At 33.9% G+C, this 16,053-nt stretch overlaps 1 protein-coding gene across 1 annotated transcript in view; it reads left to right on the plus strand.

Moving 5' to 3' along the window:
- Window positions 1-16,053, plus strand: part of LOC136034903 (prolyl endopeptidase FAP-like) — a 129,054-nt gene that overhangs the window by 60,354 nt on the left and 52,647 nt on the right. The window contains exon 7 of the mRNA XM_065716400.1: window positions 5,154-5,248. Coding sequence (XP_065572472.1) covers window positions 5,154-5,248 — 95 coding nt within the window. The remainder of the gene's footprint in view (window positions 1-5,153; window positions 5,249-16,053) is intronic.

The following is a 16,053-nucleotide window of genomic DNA, read 5'->3' on the forward strand; positions in this document are numbered from 1 at the left end:
TTCAGCAAAACGTAGTATTAGCCAACTAATATCATTAAATTTATAATGTTAATCAATAAATTTAATTATTTTACATCATTGGTGTCAGGGCCACCCTCTTGTTTTAACTTTTAACTGGCAAATTTTTACTGTGGAAGGTGTCATGGCGCCTCTGATAATGTCGGTGCTATGTTATTTGTGTGTTGTTGCTATGTTGCATCAAATACAAAAATAATGAGCATAGTTTGAGGTAGAATTTCTTCAGCTTCTGCTAAAATGATTAGCCTTGTCAACCAACATCAGAAGAATCATCTTACTTTATATTTTCGGTGAATCTTCGTATCAAATATCTTGTAAGCCGATCAGAGAGGTTATGAAACAGGCGGCAGAAGCTCATATATTCCTCCGAGTATTTTTAAAATCTTGAGTCCAGATAATTTCAGCTTCAGATCATCTAAAGGAGCATACCCTATATTTTTCACGGATAAGGGTTGAGACAAGCCATTTTTAGGGGTGGGGGATGTAATAGAACCTGCAGACATCATGTTAGGGGAGAGGGCATGAAATAGTTTTTCTACCTTAGAAAAGGGTATATACTGCGTTTTTCTTCTTTTTTTTATACCAGTCGTTCAACAGAGTCTTTGGCTAGCATCATAGTACAGTTATTCATTCCAGTATCTTAATAGATGTAAAAATTATGTATGTAAGACACTATAAATTTCTCTTTGAAAATCACATTTCTTTGTTACGAAATTTTAAAAGAATGTTTGGGTATAAGAAGCTGGCGTCAATGAAAATTCCATTTTTAAATTAGCAAAGCTACTTAACAATATTTTATTACCAAAACTTCCGCTAATTGATATAAAACAAACAAAGTTTAAAAAAGAAAAACACATCCGTCTTCGGGTCAACCCTGGAAGAATTATGACTCTTTAATGATGATCAAAATTTTATCCGTTATGAGAAATGATATTACGCTCATAACAAGCGTAATCAAATTAAATACGGTCTTTGGGACAAGCGAGTATAGCAGTTAGTAATTACTGTAAAATTCATTGCATTAAACTGAGTGTTATTCAGGTGAAAAAAAGCAATTGAAAATTTTTGATTGGTCTCTTATCGAGAAGACTCAAAGAGTTACTTTATGGATTTTTAAAAATAGGGAGTGCTAGTTGAAAAACAAAAGAGCTGTCTGGTTACAAAAATGACTCGCTTTATATATTTTAATGACTTGGTTAGTTTACAGACTTTTAGTACTATAAAAAGTTCTTTCTTCAGATATATATTCATTTCCCGGAGGTCTACACTAGGGGCTAACCACTTTTTTTTTAATTGGGTGTATCTTGTGGTGAGTGCCATACGAAGCGAGAGGGGAAATTGCAAAATGAAAGCATACCTATGTATGTGCGGTATATACCACACGATGGGGAATAAGTTAAAAGCAAAGATACAGACCAGATAGTAGGAGAGTTGACATCCCCTCGGCTCTAAAGCTATTATACTCTTGACCACACTGAATATCTCTAACATCAATTTTGCTCGTGATTCCTAATTTTTATGTGTACAAGAATAGCCAATTTTTTCAGTAATTGAATATGAACAGTTTATGAACTAATGTTACAGTGAGAACATTTTTTAATGGACTCCACACGTTTTAAGACCTACGAATTCCTCCACTCCCCATTATCCTTCTTTTCACTAGATTGTTAGTTTTTCCAACATCCTCCAATGCCTGTTCTCCTTCTTTATTAGTATAGTAGTTTTATCCCTGTCTTATTTCCGTAATTTATGAAGTATATGAATCCAATCAGCATTCTGAGATTTTGTCGTCACAGTACGTGGTTGACTCTTACCTTTTCAAACGGTTTGTGGTAACAATCTGTAAGTAAGGAGTGAATTAAACTAAACTATTGAAAAAAGACAAAACAAGAAATATATCAATGAATTTCAAGATAAACGGTAAATTATACACCAAAATAACAAATACTTCAACATAGTCTCACCCGTAAGGCTCTATGAACAGGGAAAAACCGGGAAGAAACAAAACTAAAATAATTTAAACAAATGCTGTCATCAAACATTTTTTAAACAATAAACTCACATCACCAAACCAAACCATACCCCCGCCAAAAAAAAATCCAAGCTAGGCAAGGGAGTCATAGATGGTTCCGCCAACACAAATAAAGTGCAGAACATACAAATAAAATTTTGGTTTTATAATTCTCTAAATTTTTATTCAATTTGCTTTAATTACCCGTGTTTTTCTCTTTCTTTTCTTTTTTTCTCTCTTCTTCATTTTCAATTTTAGTTGCTATAGTCCTCAACAAGTTCGCTTCAAGGATCTTTATTATTATTGGGGTTATTTTTCATTTTTTATTTAAATAAATTGAATTTAGTTGAACCGATCCGGAGACATCAACTCATCGGAGAAGACACCAAACGAGTGGCAGCCCCGTGCAAACTCCGGGAAAGTGTTCCAAATCATGTAAGTTCTAATGTAAGCCACAGTAAGTTCTAGATGTTTTGCGCCTAGTATAGTTGAAGATTCAAAGTTTGTTGAAAGCTGATTATATATCTTTTCTGTCTGACACACCTCACATTGGAGTTCTTCACCTTTGAAGTTCTTTGTTTTTCTTTGACAAACTTGTTTTGCGGAAAATATTTTCAAATTAATTTATCTTCGTTTTTATTGACAGTCTTTTCCATAGCACCCCTTGGAAAAAGAAAAAAACAACAAATAAACATGCATACTTTTTCTAACATACTTTTTGAAGACAACAAACGAGTGGCAGCCCCGTGCAAACTCCGGTAAAGTGTTCCAAATCTATGTGTAAATTGTTGGAAGTGCGGAAATAGCAAGGCGATAGCTCAGAAACCCAAAATATATTATTACATAGGGCAGCAGGAACCTGGCAATATAACCTCAAAAAATTAAATGAAGCATAAGGCAAGAGAGATCTTTAGTACTTAAGCTTTTTTGGTACTTTTAAAAGAAGCTTCTTATTGTTCTAATTAAAAGAACTTTGCATTTCAGGAGTCATTCTGAAAGAATTGGGTCAAAATTCAAACTCTAGCGTATAGAGCTTGGTGTTAAGGAGGGAAAACCCCCCTCATAAACGTGATAATTTCTTCTCGTTTTAAGTTTTAGTGTTACTCCTTACTTTCATTTGAAAAAACTTGTTTTTTTTAAATTTAATAACTTCCATTAAAATCACTTGCCTTCTTGGCAAAATTTGGCAAATTAGGCTAGTTTTCTCAGCCTTTTAGCTTTCGATAGGTAACTTTAGGCTTGATGAATATTATATATTTAGAAGCACCATAAAAAAAACGGTTTTATTTAGGTATACACTATTTTCAAAATTCATTTTTAGAGTTTCGAGTATTATTAGCCCTGGTCGCTTCTTACTTACAGTTTGGCATCCTGAACTCTATGATCCAAAAACTACAAGCAACGACGGCAAATTACTGTTCTCCCAATTGATAACCATTGACTGTTCTGGAATACTCACTCCCCTAACAAAAAACAAATTTGCACCATTAGGTGGATGCCCCACGTTAGGAGATCTAGTTTTAAGAAATATTAATTTGTCCAATAAGTTATAACACTCCTGACAATGCTGATAAAAAAGAAATCAATCAGATTTATTCCATGTAATGATTGTAAAAAAAGAATAAATAGTAAGAAAGTAGCTCTTTATTGACCAATTTCAGGGTTGTCACAAGTGTAACAGAACGAATGGAGTCAGATGATTTCTATGACAAAAAAAAACAAAAAACAAAACAACCTGTATGGTCTTCAATGGAAAAAATAGCAAATTCAAAATGTGCAGATAAGAAGCACTTAAAGAGTATGAAATAATCGTCAATATATTCGGTTGTTTCTTCATTTAACTGTAAATGGGGCAATGTGTAATTTTGATGGAGATAGGGAGTGAGATAAAGGAAAGTGATGTTAATTCATAAAAAATTTAATTTATTTTTCGAAATGTTGAAGGGAGGGGCAAATTTGTCAGTTTTTCAATTGTCTCAACAAAATACAGTAAAAGACATTTTCAATAAAGAAAAAACTTCTCTTCCGAAAAAGGTATTTTGTAAGTCTAAGGGAGGGAGTAAAATCTAGGGGGTAAGCCCCCCTGCTCAATAAATTAAATTTTTTACGCTTGCTTAACCGAAAGTATTTAGAGTGTGCAAAAACAATTTAGCCAGTGATTGCAAGTGTTTTGCTCAACGGATAAATAAACCCCTCCATTGTCGAATCATTGTGCAGAAATACTTGGGACGTTTATCACTTTGCTCTTGTGCTTGGCAATTCTTCCACGAGCCATTGATAGAAAAATTGAAAATTCAGTATAAGGAGTGAAGGGGGCGGCTCCATCACATGAAAGGGTTATTTTTGATAATTTTGGGTTTTAATATCACTGTTTAATTTCATCAATTTTTTTTTATTAAATTCAATTTAAATTTAATTAAATCCAAATTAAATTTCATTTTGGCTTGCTTTTGTCATCATATTGAGGATGTTTCAGGGAGTTCACCTTGAAAATCATAGTTTTTGTATGTTTCATTGCTTATCATTAGAATAACTGCACTGACTTTTAGTCTTACATCCTGTTTTGCCACGATAGGACCCTGCAAAAGAAATCAAGGAAGGGGTCATGTCCTCCCCTCTTCGCTGTTATCTTCTACGACCATCGGTTTGATTTGGACATACCTCTTGATCATTGTTTCATGAGGGTATAGAGGCACTCAAAAAACTTTATGCTAATTTTTTGTCAAACTCGCAAAATCCGTCCAGTTCTTAAATTTAGCATGATATATCGGTTGGTTTGACCAATCTCACCGTATCTTATTTGGGTGTCAAGACGTGCAAATTTATTTTTTGCGGTCCTCAGTTCGCTAAGCCCCTTATATCACTCAGGAAAATAGTTAGAGAATAGATTTTACTAAATCAAAATCATATTTAGAGTATCTCAAACATATTTAAAAATGTTCAATGCAAAAACAAATGGTAATAAATACTAGTCGAAAAAAAGAAACGAATTTTTTATTTTTTCTGCTCTCCTATAAGATTTTCTGCGAGATTTTTTTTTCTGTCTTAGTTTTTCTATGTTACACTTATATTGCTGAAATTTCAGTGTTAATTTTCCTAGTTCTCAAAATTATTAATTTTTCAGACTGGTACAAATGTGCCATCCTTGCAACTTCTGGTTATCAATCTTAATGAAAAGGAGGTTGTGTCAGAAATCTTCTCCTTAAACGTTACAGAGAGGTAAGAAAGCATCATAACTTTCATTATTTTGGAGGTTTTATTCACAGCCCTAAAATTAATATTTATATCATTCACTCAGCAATTATCCTTGACGATATATATTTTGTATATAAAACAACTCTACCCCTCATTATTACGATCATGAAAAAAGAGGGATAAGACCCTGAATTCTCGATCCACTGAGCCTCCTACGTAGTTTTTACAACCGGGTATAAAATGGTTTGAAAAACACATATTTTGAATAATATATATTAAATTTCCATTTTGAATAATATATATTAAATTTCCATATATATATATATATATGTATATATGTATATTCCATATATATAATTATATATGTATATATGTATATATATGTATATATATACATAAATATATGTATACATATATATATATATATATATATATATATATATATATATATATATATATATATATATATATATATATATATATATATACATATATATATGTATATATGTATATATATCCATATATATAATTCCATATATATATATATATATATATATATATATATATATATATATATATATATATATATATATATATATATATATATATATATATATATATATATGTTTAATCTATACAAATAAAAATTACAAACTAATATAATGCATAATCAAGAGCTGTTTAAAAGATACAGCCTCTGATGGTGTAATACGTTTGAGACAATTTAATACATCGAAGCCTCGGAGACAATATAATATGTTTTGCTATTTACCAGAAGCAAACTCTATGAATTTTATTGAATTTAAGAGTATTTTCGTTTTCAAGAAGCTCTAGTTACAATTTTACTCCAGAATTTTTGAATGCAATATTTGGAACGCATATAAAAGCGCCTAAACCGATTCCAGTTTCAAAGTGTCTGAAATTTAGTTGGGAAAAGGAACTAAATTGTTATGGGTAACAAAGTACAAGGCTACAGTTCAGGTATATTGAGGATGCAGCCATTGGAAAGCCCCCAAGACATTAAAATGCGAACCACGACCTAAGCTAGCAATAAATCTAGTTGATTTTTATAGCTTTTTATATGTAACATTTAAAAACCAAAACATATATCATAACATGAAGCATGAAAGCTCCCATATGTAGTATCTCTTGAATTTCCAATCATACAAATTAACAATGACAGGACTAATATTATCCTAGACTTACAAATCAGCATATTTAGCTTAACACCAGAGTGAGTACAACCAGTCTGACGCCAAATATCAATCAAACACTAAAGTAAAAAAGGCGGGGAAATATATTGAATTTGAGGTTTTTGCTTTCATCAAGATCAGTTGGAGGTGTCTTTCCTATTTTGAAAAAAACTTCAAATTTGAATGCGCCCTAAATTAAAAAAAAAAAGTGTCAAAAGCATTTTCGTCGGGGAGCCGTTTTTACAGTTTTCAAAATTTCTCCTAGGAAATTCCAATGAGCTATCTCTGGTGGGGAATTTTGATTTTCTAGAAATAAACGCATCAATTTTTTTCTGAATATGCGAGGGTCATTAACATCTGAGACTAAAAAATTCAACGAATGCCTGAATTTATCTAAAAAAAAATTGGTAGTGTGTTAGACTAGAAAAATGAAGAATAGGTATCAAGAGCAAACTACTGACTCCAGAATTGTTTCTATATTTTTTTTGTGCGTAAATTAGAAAACAAACAGTTTTAACTGTTATTTTAACATATTTTAACAGTTTTAATGCTTAAATTTATATTTAAAAAAGGTAATTTTTGAAGCCATCTTAAAAAAACATATGTAGGTACATCTTTTGCATTAATTAAGAAATTAAATAAAAAAACAACTTTTTTCAACTGAAAGTAACGCATAGCATTGATGCTCAAAACTAACAGAAATTATTTCGTATATGAAAGAGTTGCCCCCACCATCAATATCTTGCTATATACGGTAAAGTCTATAGCACTTTTATAAAAGCTTGTTATTCTAATTAAACGCTTCTTGCGTTTCAGGGTCGTTCTTTAAAAATTAGGATAAACAGTCAAACTTTAGCATAAAGAGCAAGGTATTGAGGAGGGGGGCAGCCCTTCGTATACTGAATCTGTTCGTTTTGAGTTTTAATGTTGGTCCTTACTTTCATTTGATGAAACTCCTAAATTCCATCCTCGCTGAAAATCCCCCCTCCGTAAAATTTCTTCCACAATTTTCAGCCTGAAAAATTCTCCTTGGTGTACCTTCATTTGAAAAAGTCTTTAGTTTCTAATCATTTTTTCGATCACTCCGGAGAACCCCTTTTCAGTGGAAATTATTTCCTGAAAATCCAAACACGCTGAAAATTTCCACTGGACACTTCCCCTGGAACATCTCCATGTGCAAAATTATGTAGGCAAAGAGAAAGTAAGACAAATAAAATTAATTTCGTAAAGAAGTTTTGTCAAATCCCAACAGTGTAAAATTTACCCTGGAAAATTCACCACCTCCCAATAACCAAACACTATAATACCTCCCAATAACAAACACTATACCACTATACGTAACCAATGGACAAATTAATAACTTAAAGACCCATCCTCAGGTTCTGGGGGAGGGGATCATATTATCTCTAAAGGCATAGTTTTGGTACTTTTCTACTATGCTGAACAAAATGGCTATTTCAAAAACTTTGATCGGAAGATTTTGGAGAAAAAGGGGCGTGGAAGAGGGACTAGCTACCCTCCAATCTTTTTGGTCACTTAAAAAGAACACTAGAACTTTTAATTTCTGGTCAAGTGAGCACTCTCCTGATGTTCTAGGACCATTGGTTCGACACGAACACCCATGGGAAAAAAGAAAAAACAAACAAACAAACAAACACGCATTCTAGGTCTTTCTTCTGACAAATTTTGTTTTTACTTTTAAGGCGTGTTTCACTCCTTTATAGAAAATCAAGCACATTTTCTCAGGCCCGTAACCTTTTATGGGTAACACTGAGCTCAATGAATCTTCTATGAATCGACATAATAAGCCAATTCTTTTGATGTATCTATTGATATCAAAATTCCGTTTCTTAGAGTTTCGTTTACTGTTGAGCCATGTCGATCTTTACAGTTCGTTGCCACGAACTATTTGATATAATTATTTAAATTTATTGAAAACAAAGCAATCAGTACACGGTTTTAAGGAAAAAGAATAATTTAAGAAAAATAAAAATAGGGAAAATTGCTTTAATACACTAAAACCTCTTAATTAGGGGGGAGGGTCTATTCTAACCAATCCAGAGGGAAAGGCAATCCTCGTCTCTCTGCATTTAAATTACAAAATTCGTAGCTTATCAAATGTTACCAAAGTCCAAATTGAGCGAAATTTCCCAAATTTATGTCTTTGTAGGGGATAAAAGTTCTTATGAGGCGGTACTTTTTCTGATCAATCGAGAGAGAAGAGCGATTCACTGCTCTCTGGATTTAAATCACAAAATTCTTGGATTATTAAATGTTATTGAAGTTCAAATTGTGCAAAATTTCCCAAATTAAGTTTTTCCGAGGTATAAAAGTTCTTATGTTATGTCGGGCTGTGCCAAAATCAAGTATTTATGCATTCTACTGAGCCCGTTCTAGCAATTATGCTGCGATATTTCCAAATGTCAAACATTTAGTCAACACAGCCAACTCTATTAATACTTTTCGAATTACTATAGCAAATTTTGAACTCTCCCCGAAAAAACATTCCAACAAATTTACATGAATCTCGATCCAAAATCAAAGCTAATTAAGACAAATAATGCTAAATCACATTGTTTCCATTAAACCAAAAAAGGGGATAACTACACTATGATATTCTACATAACGAAGCGAGTCCCCCGGTGACGGCCTTTTTTTGGTTTTCAATGTGATCGCACGGGATTTAACGCTTCATTTCCTTTCTAGTTCATAATCTCTGAGGGTAACCTAGAACTTAAGAGACAGAGTTTGACAATCCTGCTGAAGTAAAATGGTTTTTTATTTTTAATCTGATTTCATGGTTCCAATGGATTTAATGCTTCATTTCCTCTCTAGTTCAAAATCACTAGGGAAAAACCAAAAATTATGATACTGAGTTTGACAGCGATGGGCGGCTATTGGGGTAGGCGAAGTAAGCGGTTGCGTACGGTGCCGAAAGACAAAGGATACCTTGAGCATAGGGCACTCTCAGTGGCAATGGGTATCAGAGGTGCACTCTTTGTCGGAGGGAGAGACCACCGCCGGGTGCCATCTGGCTTAATCGAGACAAAAATTATAAGATCATCATAGAGTCTCTTAAACCGATTCATATCACCTAAAGAATAGTTTGATTTCTTAGGCATGTAATTGCGTCAACTTAAAGAATCCCTCTTGGTGCAACGAGCGTCTGTTGCTAGTGATTTTATGGCACTACTTTCAAATTTCTCAAGGAGAGTCATTTTTACGCAGGGCAAATGTAATAATAAATTAACGATTAATGCAAAAGAAACAAATATTCACTACTTGATCAAAAGTGTACAGAACGATTTGTTTGTCTCCTTTCAAAATAGATCCAAGATCACATTTTAGAGCAGCTACGGCATGCAAAAGGGCATGCACTCTCGATGTCATCCGCACAGAGCAACTGACATTGGCAATAAGATTCGTCAACATTGTAGCAGATGAGGATGCGTTCATTAGGGAACATTTTTTAGGCTTTATTCCTATTACCAATTCTTCTGGTGAAGGCCTCAATGTATTACTAAAAGAGTTACGAACACGAGGCATTCCTTTAAACACTATGAGAGGCCAGGGATAAAACAATGGTTCTGCAATGAAAGGAAAGTATGTTGGAGTTAAGAAAAGGATTTGTGCTTTAAATCCTCGTGCTTTTTACGTACCATGTGGAAACCGCTCACTGAATCTTGTAATTAACGATAATGCTCTCTCTTGCAACGCCACAGTAGACTGTTTCACCACAATTCAAGAAATATACAAATTGTTTTACGTTCTAATCACAGATGGAGTATTTTTCTCAATAACATCTCAAATCTTCCAGTAAAACCACCCTTTAACACCCGGTGGGAGAGTTGAGTTGAAGCCTTGCTGCCTTTGAGGTACCATATTGATGAAGTATATGATACATCTTCCTAAAAGTCACGAATGAGTTGCTAAGTTCGATGGATCTATTAAAAAGTGTGCAATTATTTCTAACTAAGTCCAAATCTGATAAAGGAGTAAACAACGTAATCACCAATGCTATGGAACTCACAGAAAAAAATCGGTATTGTTTCAGAGTTTGAAAAAGAAACCACAGTCCGCCGAAAGAAAAAAATAATTATTATGAGGTTGAAGATGAAACTGTAAATTATGAAGAACATTCATTTAAGGTCAATTTCTTTTTTGTCGTGTTAGACACTGCAATATCCTCACTAAATGAGAGATTTCAGCTAATACAAAACCATAGTGAAAGTTTTAAATTTCTCTACGACATTTAAAGCTTGCCGAATTTCGAGGATGAAGAAGAATGGAAGAAAGCCTGTAAACATCTTCAAATCGTTTTGAGGGAAGGAAAAGACTGCGATGTGAACGGTGACGGGTTATTTGAAGAGTTATAAATTTCTGCAGAAATGCCGCCCTCTAAGAGTTCCCAACTTCGACAGCTTTGTCGTATATAACAAAACATAGTTATATGAACACATTCCCAAATGTTTTGATTGTACTGAGAACTCTATTAACGCTTCCAGTATCATTGCCAGTGCCGAAAGGAGTTTCTCCAAGTTAAAGTTAATAAAAACTTACTTAAGAACTATGTTGAGTCAGAATCGACTGAGTGGGCTTGCATCCATGGCCTATGAAAATGGCATCTTAAGTGAAGTCAATACGGAAAGACTGCTCAATGAGTTTTCATAAATGAAAGCTAGAAAATTTGTTTTCCGTTATAAAAAGTTGTTCATTGAATTGTTTTATAAGTAGTATGTTCAACCGATAAAATTGCGAATCATATTTTAACTCCTCATTTTCAACAAATCGCCTTGTTGTTTATTGACATATTCCATTTTACTATTTAAGTTAAAATTATGCTACACAATATGTATTTCGGCGTATAATTGTATTTCGGTCTACCATGGAGGGGGGAATAGTCCTTTTACCCCCAAAACGTCTAGTAACGACACTGTAGAAAACCCTGCTCAAGTGAAATGGTTTTGTATTTTTAACGTGATTCCACGGTTCCAATGGATTTAACACCTCATTTTCTCTCTAGTTCATAATCACGTGGGAAAAACTAAAACTTAAGGGATTGAGTTTGACAACCCAGCTCAAGTAAAAGGATTTTGTATTTTTCATTTCATTTCATGGTTCCAATGGATTTGCCGCCTCAATTCTTCTCTACTTCATAATCTTTAGGGAGAAACTAGAACTTTAGGGACTGAGTTTTGAGAACACGGTTCAAGTATGATGCTTTTGCGTATTCAGTGTAATTCTATTTGTTTACTGGATCTAACACCTCATTTCCTTTTCAGTTTATAATTTTTTTATTGAAAAACTAGAAGTTAAAACTAAAGCTATAACTTAAAAGACTTTGACAATTTTTCTCAAAGAAAATGAAATATCCCTTAGCTAAAACTAAATAAAACTTGTAGAAAGTGACACACTTCAGTTGATATGTTTTTAATGGAATCGTTTCGGGAAAAATAAAACGGTTTACAAGTTTTTATTGCTCTTTTTTACCGAAAATATTTTTATTCTGTTAAATTTATTTCATATGTAGAACAAAATTACATTTTGATTTCATTCAGGTTTCAGCGTTTCGCATTCTACTTTACTTAAAATTTGTTTTATTGTTGAAGTAAATTTAAAACTAGATGAAGTGCTACTAAATAGGGTAATATTTTTAGAATTATTGCTCGATAAAATTTTGATCGCCTGCATGTGTTGAATATTTAATATTATTATTCTTTGTTAGATTTATTTTTGAAATGACAATTCCTTAACTAATCTTTTTTTTAAAGAGCTAACATACCAGGGGGCAGGTGTTTTTAGTTTTGCTATTCAAAAGCAAAATATCATCTGAGTACGCAATTTTAATTTTTAACTTTAACAGCACATCTGCGCCAGTATCAGGCAGATTGGTGCTGCAACTAGTTGGCCTCACCAAGGGGGGTAGCGGCTCTTTTCTTAATGATTTTTCTTTAAGGAAACCCCCCTTGAATAGAAAATATTCACCGTCACCCAATTACATATTATATGTAAAACCAAGACGTGAGTCATTAAAATTCGCAAAAAAGTAAATAACGAGAAACAAGGCACAATTTTCTTATTAAAAGTGTAACTTGCTTTACAGTTTTCATTTTACTTGTTTTTCAGAAGTGAAATGTCAAACTTCAGCAGCTAAACTTCTGCAATCTATATCAGAAGTTGCTTCTATGGAATTTATTTGCTCTGATTGATTTATTTATAAAAATTCCTCTCCCAGCAAAGTTATTAATACCCCATCAAAAATACCCCCTTTTTAGGAGGGGGAAATACTCTCTTTAGGGTAGTAAGAAATCGGAGCAAATCCGTACCATCTTTATAGCTTAGTTCTTTCTAAAAGATGTTAGCCCAATCCCGTCTCTTTTGCGAATTAAATAGAAAAAAACAAATTCTTTAACTGAAAGTAAGAAGTAACATAAAAGCTTAAAACAAAGAGAAATTATTTTGTATATTAAGGAGGTTGTCCCTTTCTTAACCCTAGCTCTTTAAGCTGATATTTGACTTTTTGTCCTGATTCTTTAGGAAAGATTAAATGAAAAAAAAAATAAGGAGCAACGTTAAAACTTAAAACGAAAAAGAAATTATTATGTATTTGAGGGTGTTTGCCCCCTCGTCAATACCTCACTCTTTACGCTAAAGTTTAGATTTTGTTCCAATTATTTAAGAGTGGCCCCTGAATCACAAAGGCAATTTTATAAGAATAAATAGCTCTTTTGAAAGTACTAAAAATATTTAGCGCAAAGACTGAGGTATTGACGAGGGGGAGAGCCCCTCATATACGCTATAATTTCTGTTAGTTTTAAGCTTTAATGTTGCTCTTTACTTTTTGTTGAAAAAACTTGTTTTTTATCTAATTACTGATCGTTTTTAAAACAATGCAGGGAAATCCGGTGCCCCCTTCATAGAAAATTAACCCACACTATGGAAAACTCCACAATGGATAGATCCTCCCCCGTAACCCCCTCCCCTGACCCCCACCCATCAGAAAAATTCCCTGAAAATGTCTGTATACTGCGCAATAACCTATACTATACGTTAACAATGGGCAAAGTTCACAGCTTGCAGCCCCTCCCCCTGGGACTATGGGGGATTTAGCGCTGCTTAACAACATAGTTGTTGGATTTTTCGACTATGCTGAACAAAATGGCTGTATCAAAATGGCCAAATGGAGGTGATTTTGGGAAAAAATGAGCGTGGAAGGGGGTCTAGTTGCCCTCCAATTTTTGGATCACTTAAAAGGTGCACTAAAACTTTTAATTTCCGTTCGAATGAGCCCCCTCGCTATATTCTACGACCACTGGGTTAAAACGGTCAGTCCTAAAAAAAAAAAAAATAAATAAGCGTGGATCTGTGATCTTTCTTCTGGCGAAAAATACATAATGCCACCTTTTTGCAGAGAGGAGCCTGAAACTTCTACAGTAGGTTTCTCCGATACGCTGAATCTGATGTTGTGATTTTCATTAAGATTCTATGACTTTTATTGGGCTTTCTCCCCTTTTTTCGAAAATAAGGCAAATTTTCTCGGGCTCGTAACCTTGGATGAGTGAGATTAAAATAGATAAAACTTGAGTAAAATTTTTAGAATTTCGGTTACTATTGAGCCAGGTCCTCCTTACTTACAGTTCGTTACTACGAACTGTTTGACAACTCAAATACAGTGCCTTTGATTTTGAAAGAGAAGTATTTCTGAGACTTAAGCGTAAAGATTAAAGGTTGATAAAGAGGCAATCCTCTCATATACAGAAATTTTTTGGTAGCTTCAAATTTTAATGTTGCTTCTTACTTTCAGGTAAAAAAAAACTTGTGCTTTTTATTTAATGTCTAACTCTTTTTCAAATAATGCCAGTAAATCCCCTTCCCTCCCCCTCCCTGTGTAATATTTCTCTTTGAAAGTTCCTCCAGAAACTTTTTTCCACAAGGGAATTTTTTCCCTTGTCCCTGCAGAAAATTGCCCCGACAAATTTCCGTGTATTTCCTAATAGCAAATACTATGCGGGAACAATATGAACAAACTACTGAACTTACACCCCTTTTCCCAGGGACTATGGGGGATTGTGTTATCACCAAAAGCATAGCTATTCGACCCTTCAACTGTGTCATGCTTGCAGCAGTAGCTGCGACCTAGTAAAGAGCGAATTAAACCCCATTGTAACCAAAAGTTTAAAAACGCGTTTAGAAAAAAATCTGCCTAATGAAAAAAATTGTATCTGACACAGATTCAGGAATGGTAACTATATTTCGGTCGGTCTTAAAAGTAAAATTTTTGAAAGTAAATTTCAAAAAAGCCCTGAAACCCCTTGAAGATTTCGTCTGATCAAAATGAAAAGCGAACCTTTTGAATCAGCATAGTCGAAAACCCTGTACAGGGAAATTACAGACCCCAACATCGAACAATAAGGAAACTCTCTTTTTTGCATGGGTTTACAAAAACATCATAGGGAGATACTTAACGGCTGATTCAAAATTCATTTTTCCTTTTACGTAGTTTTTATAAATTCTGCCATGTACAAGTGCCACAGGGCACAAAAAATGGCACTTTTTGTGCCATTTCTCAAGGGGTAGGGCTAGTGGCCTACCAGAATACCGTGGACAGATGTTTAATAGCTCATATAAAAGATACACTTCATATCTAAATATCTATCAATTCTAACATCTGTAAGTTCCAAATGGCACTAAAAACGGCACTTTTGGTGCCCTGTCTCAAGGGGAAAAGCTTTTTAGATTTATGTCTAATGGCTCCTTTGAAAGTTATTGCTTGTATCTACGTGATTTTTCTCAATTTTACCATCTTGAGTGTGATATAGTACTAAAGCAATACTTTTGGTGTCACTCCTAAAGCAGAAAAGCTTGGAAGCATAAAACGGTATCATAGTAACAATTATGGTACAACACCCTTAACTGGTGATTTGCAAAAACTCCTCCCGTAGTTCCCATAAGAAGCTACGCAATTAAGGTCCTAAAATGAGCATTATATAAAATTACATTGTTTGAGGCATGGTTCTGTTGAGCTTGAAATCAGAGTGTCTCGTGTTCGATTCCTGCTTGGGTATTTTTTTTTCAGTCATGGTTTGGTCCCTTCTATATGATGTTGTTTCAGATAGTTCTCTATTTTTGCAAATGTGATGTACTCATTTTTAAAGCATGTACCACTAAGGTATTTTGTCAAGCTTTTTGATTCAAAAGGGAATAGAGAGTCATCCAGTTCAAGGTTTGCAAAGGCATTCTTAGTAAATCATTAAGTCCATACCCTCAACCAATGGCGTAATTTTTTCAAAATCCAAGTGGGGGGGGGGCCAAGGCGGAGCCAATTTTACCATATTAAGGGGAAATGACAGAAAAAACAGAAAAAAGTAGCTATAAGTAATAAAAAAGGTAAAGATGTACTTAAGAAAACTAACCCGTTTCTGTGGATGCTTGAATTATGAAGGCTTATCTTAGTCTTGAGAACATTTTTCGAGATACTAAATATCACTTGAGGGGATGGGGTCTGGGGGAAAAAGCAGGATCTTGGAGGGGTAGTTGCCTCCTCTGTCCCACGGTAAATGACACCCCTGACCCACCCCTTGCCACTTAGCGGTTGGAGAAGCGTAGGCATGTGGCTCTGGAACCACTCAAAGTTGT

The sequence above is a fragment of the Artemia franciscana genome, chromosome 13 (genome assembly GCF_032884065.1).
Source record: "Artemia franciscana chromosome 13, ASM3288406v1, whole genome shotgun sequence".
NCBI classification, from domain to species: domain Eukaryota; kingdom Metazoa; phylum Arthropoda; class Branchiopoda; order Anostraca; family Artemiidae; genus Artemia; species Artemia franciscana.